The sequence below is a fragment of the Phaethon lepturus genome, unplaced genomic scaffold (genome assembly GCF_000687285.1).
Source record: "Phaethon lepturus isolate BGI_N335 unplaced genomic scaffold, ASM68728v1 scaffold13264, whole genome shotgun sequence".
NCBI lineage: Eukaryota > Metazoa > Chordata > Aves > Phaethontiformes > Phaethontidae > Phaethon > Phaethon lepturus.
The window spans coordinates 6,584-9,458 of record NW_010535552.1 but is presented as its reverse complement, the minus strand read 5'-3'; the positions used below and the strand labels follow the sequence as shown (position 1 = coordinate 9,458).

At 37.9% G+C, this 2,875-nt stretch overlaps 1 protein-coding gene across 1 annotated transcript in view; it reads right to left on the bottom strand.

Annotated features, from left to right (window-relative positions):
* Nucleotides 1-1,618: 1,618 nt before the first annotated feature.
* LOC104619843 (protein shisa-9-like) overlaps nt 1,619-2,875 on the bottom strand; it is a 7,834-nt gene continuing 6,577 nt past the window's right edge. Inside the window, exon 2 of the mRNA XM_010285870.1 lies at nt 1,619-1,802. Coding sequence (XP_010284172.1) covers nt 1,619-1,802 — 184 coding nt within the window. The remainder of the gene's footprint in view (nt 1,803-2,875) is intronic.

Here is a 2,875-nt window from a genome sequence, read left to right as displayed (position 1 = left end):
ATGAGAGAAAATAAGGATTGTACCCTAACTTCACTACCATTTGGCATCTTTCTTGGAAACATGGTCACAGGAAGGATCAGAGATCAGCAAAGAGCTAATACACAGAGCAAAGAGAGATATAGTGCATATTCTCACCCTTAAACCATCAGAAGTTCATCACCTCAGCTCCAGGGGGCTAAAGCACCTTTGATTGAGAGAGAAGTATAAGTTCCCCTCCAGAAGTGGTGTGTTTTTATACAATTAGGGATGTAATGCTGCAGTATGTAGGTACTTTCTCCTCTGCAGTGTAGAACTGCACAGGCCCAGGTGGAAGTACTTTGCTGGAGAGCAGTGCAGACAGATTAGGTGTCACACCTCGCTATATGTGGTATCTTTATTAGAGGTCACAGCTTTAATTCTCTCCTATTACTCTGTAACCATGCATGTAAGAAATAGCAGTCAGCCTCTACCACAAAACAAGTATCAGGAGTGCATGCAGCATATGAATCTGCTCTTTCTCCCATTGTTTTTATACCATTCCCCCAAAAGAAAGCAGTAAAATCTCACAATAACTGCACAGTGCAGTCCAAATAAAACTTATTCTTTGTCCAAATATAAGCAAATGTTCTGCTTTCTATAGTTACAGAAAGATAAGAAAAAGACTAGTGCATATACTTTAAATGTTTCAAAATCCAAATACCAATGTAGTAAAAGTATATTTGCAGTAAAATGCACATCTGCATAGATCTACAGCACAGAATAAAGCCATTCACTGTCTAACAATCCAAACCTTCCTGCATTATACCGTTTTCTTTTATAAATATATTGAACTTGAATTTGTAAATACGTTACCTGTAATTTGTATGCGTGCATACTTATGTATTTAAGATATAGATGAATATAGAATGCATAAATGTATGTATGCAAATTAAAATTGCAGTGGAACTCTTCATCACAAAAGGAAAATGTATCTGAACATGAAAAAGATCTGTGCTATGGTCTAATACAAGACTGAGAAATAAGTTGCCTAGGACTTCAGAACCACTTGAAATGTCACCATATTTCCTCTGAAGCTCCAATGTGTACATCTTCCTTACCTTCAATATCATAAACATGTTAATAGCAGATACAGAATAAAAATATTATTTAAAACTTAAAATAATAATCTTCCTCTCACCTTTCCCTTAGAGAGAAAAAAAAAAATGAGCAAGTGAAAACTACATACAACTTGATGCTCTCCAGGAAAGTATTTAACTATTTTACTAGTGGAGAGGATATAACAGTCTAATAAGACCGCTTTCTTACTGGATGTTTCAACCTTACGAAACAGCTTGTTAAATCTTGCTGTAAGCTTAACTATCTGTATTTTGATATAACAAAACATGGAATAAGGCATAGGTTGACAAACTGAGCAAAAACCAGGTAGAAGGAGACAAAGATACAAACCCAATATTAGTCAAACAAGACAACTAATTAGAAATAAATATGATAACTAATTTTTCTATTCAAAATGGCTTTCTCTTCGTGTTGCACTATTTGCACTAGGAAATCCTAAATATTTCTAATTCTAAAATAACTATTTCTAATTTGCAAAACCCATGTACTGTCGATCCTCATTTAACATCCAGCAATATTTGTTTCATAATGCTTTAGTGCCAGCATTCCAGATATCGGTAAAGTTATAATGCAACTCACGTATATTATTTGGAGGAGGTCTTGTCTCCATGTTTTCATAATGTTGCACATGTACTACAATGTTTAGATCTCTTTCCATATGATCTGTTGTACGAGGACCTTGAGGTCGCATAACATCAGCAAGAGCCCTGAAAACCAAACAAAATCAAAATGAAGCTGTTGCAAAATCTGTAAGGCATTACCAATGTAGTTCCAGGATTTTTTTTGTTTCAGATGCATTCCATCATAATGTCTGCTGGAGAAACCAGCTCCATTCACAGCAAAATCAGGGAATCGGATTCATTGCGAGACTTCGCACCTAAGGTTCTTTTTAGGTTGTCTTAGCATGCTAGCTGTCTAATACACAGAATACACAGAAACACATTAAGTTCTTTAGCTATCTTGGCTTTATAGGAACGTAATTTGAGCTTGTTGAGACTTGTAGAGTTCTGCCATTGCGTGTGCTCAGTAACATTGTCGTCTTGGTTAAGCTGAGCACCTCAGCACCTAACCCCTGTCTCTAGCTCTCACAAACTACTTACCTTCACACCTAGATTACAAGCAGGGCCTGTTAAAAGTAAATTCTCACGCATGCATTTGCACAAAGCACCACACAACGCAATGGTCTTTGCCATTTTAATTCAAAAATGTCATCAAAGTTGAAAGGTCACCTGATTTTTCGTGTAGAAATCCAGTGGGCATAGAACTCTACATGGTCAGGGATTTAAGCTTTTCCCATCCAGAAGGGGAGATCAAAAATGTCATTTCTAACTTCTATGAGTGTCCTAGTCATTAAGATGGAGCAAAGCTTGCACAGAAACACTCCTTGCTGCTTTGAAGACAGCTCAGAAAGGATGAAAGCTTTATGCTACCAAAGTGGGAGCAAGCAAAAGGATTCCGAAGTTAGGCCAGACCCAACCTGATGCTGGTTGTGGACTTTTTCTGCCCAGCTGCAGGCAGTAACTATATCTGAGAGACAGATCCATCCTGCTCTGGTTTATTTTCTAACGACTAGTTTCACTGCCGAGTGTCCTGCTGAGTATGAGTGCACTCTTAGGCATACAGATCAGCACACAGACCTGTACCAGCCTTGTGGGTCCAGAGTTAGTGACTAAGTTTTAAGCTCTGGAACTCTCAGCATGGCAACATCTAACTTTGTCTGTGATTCTGGGCTATGAAGTTTTACCACTGACTTCTGTAGAAGCGGGATTAGCCCCTAAGT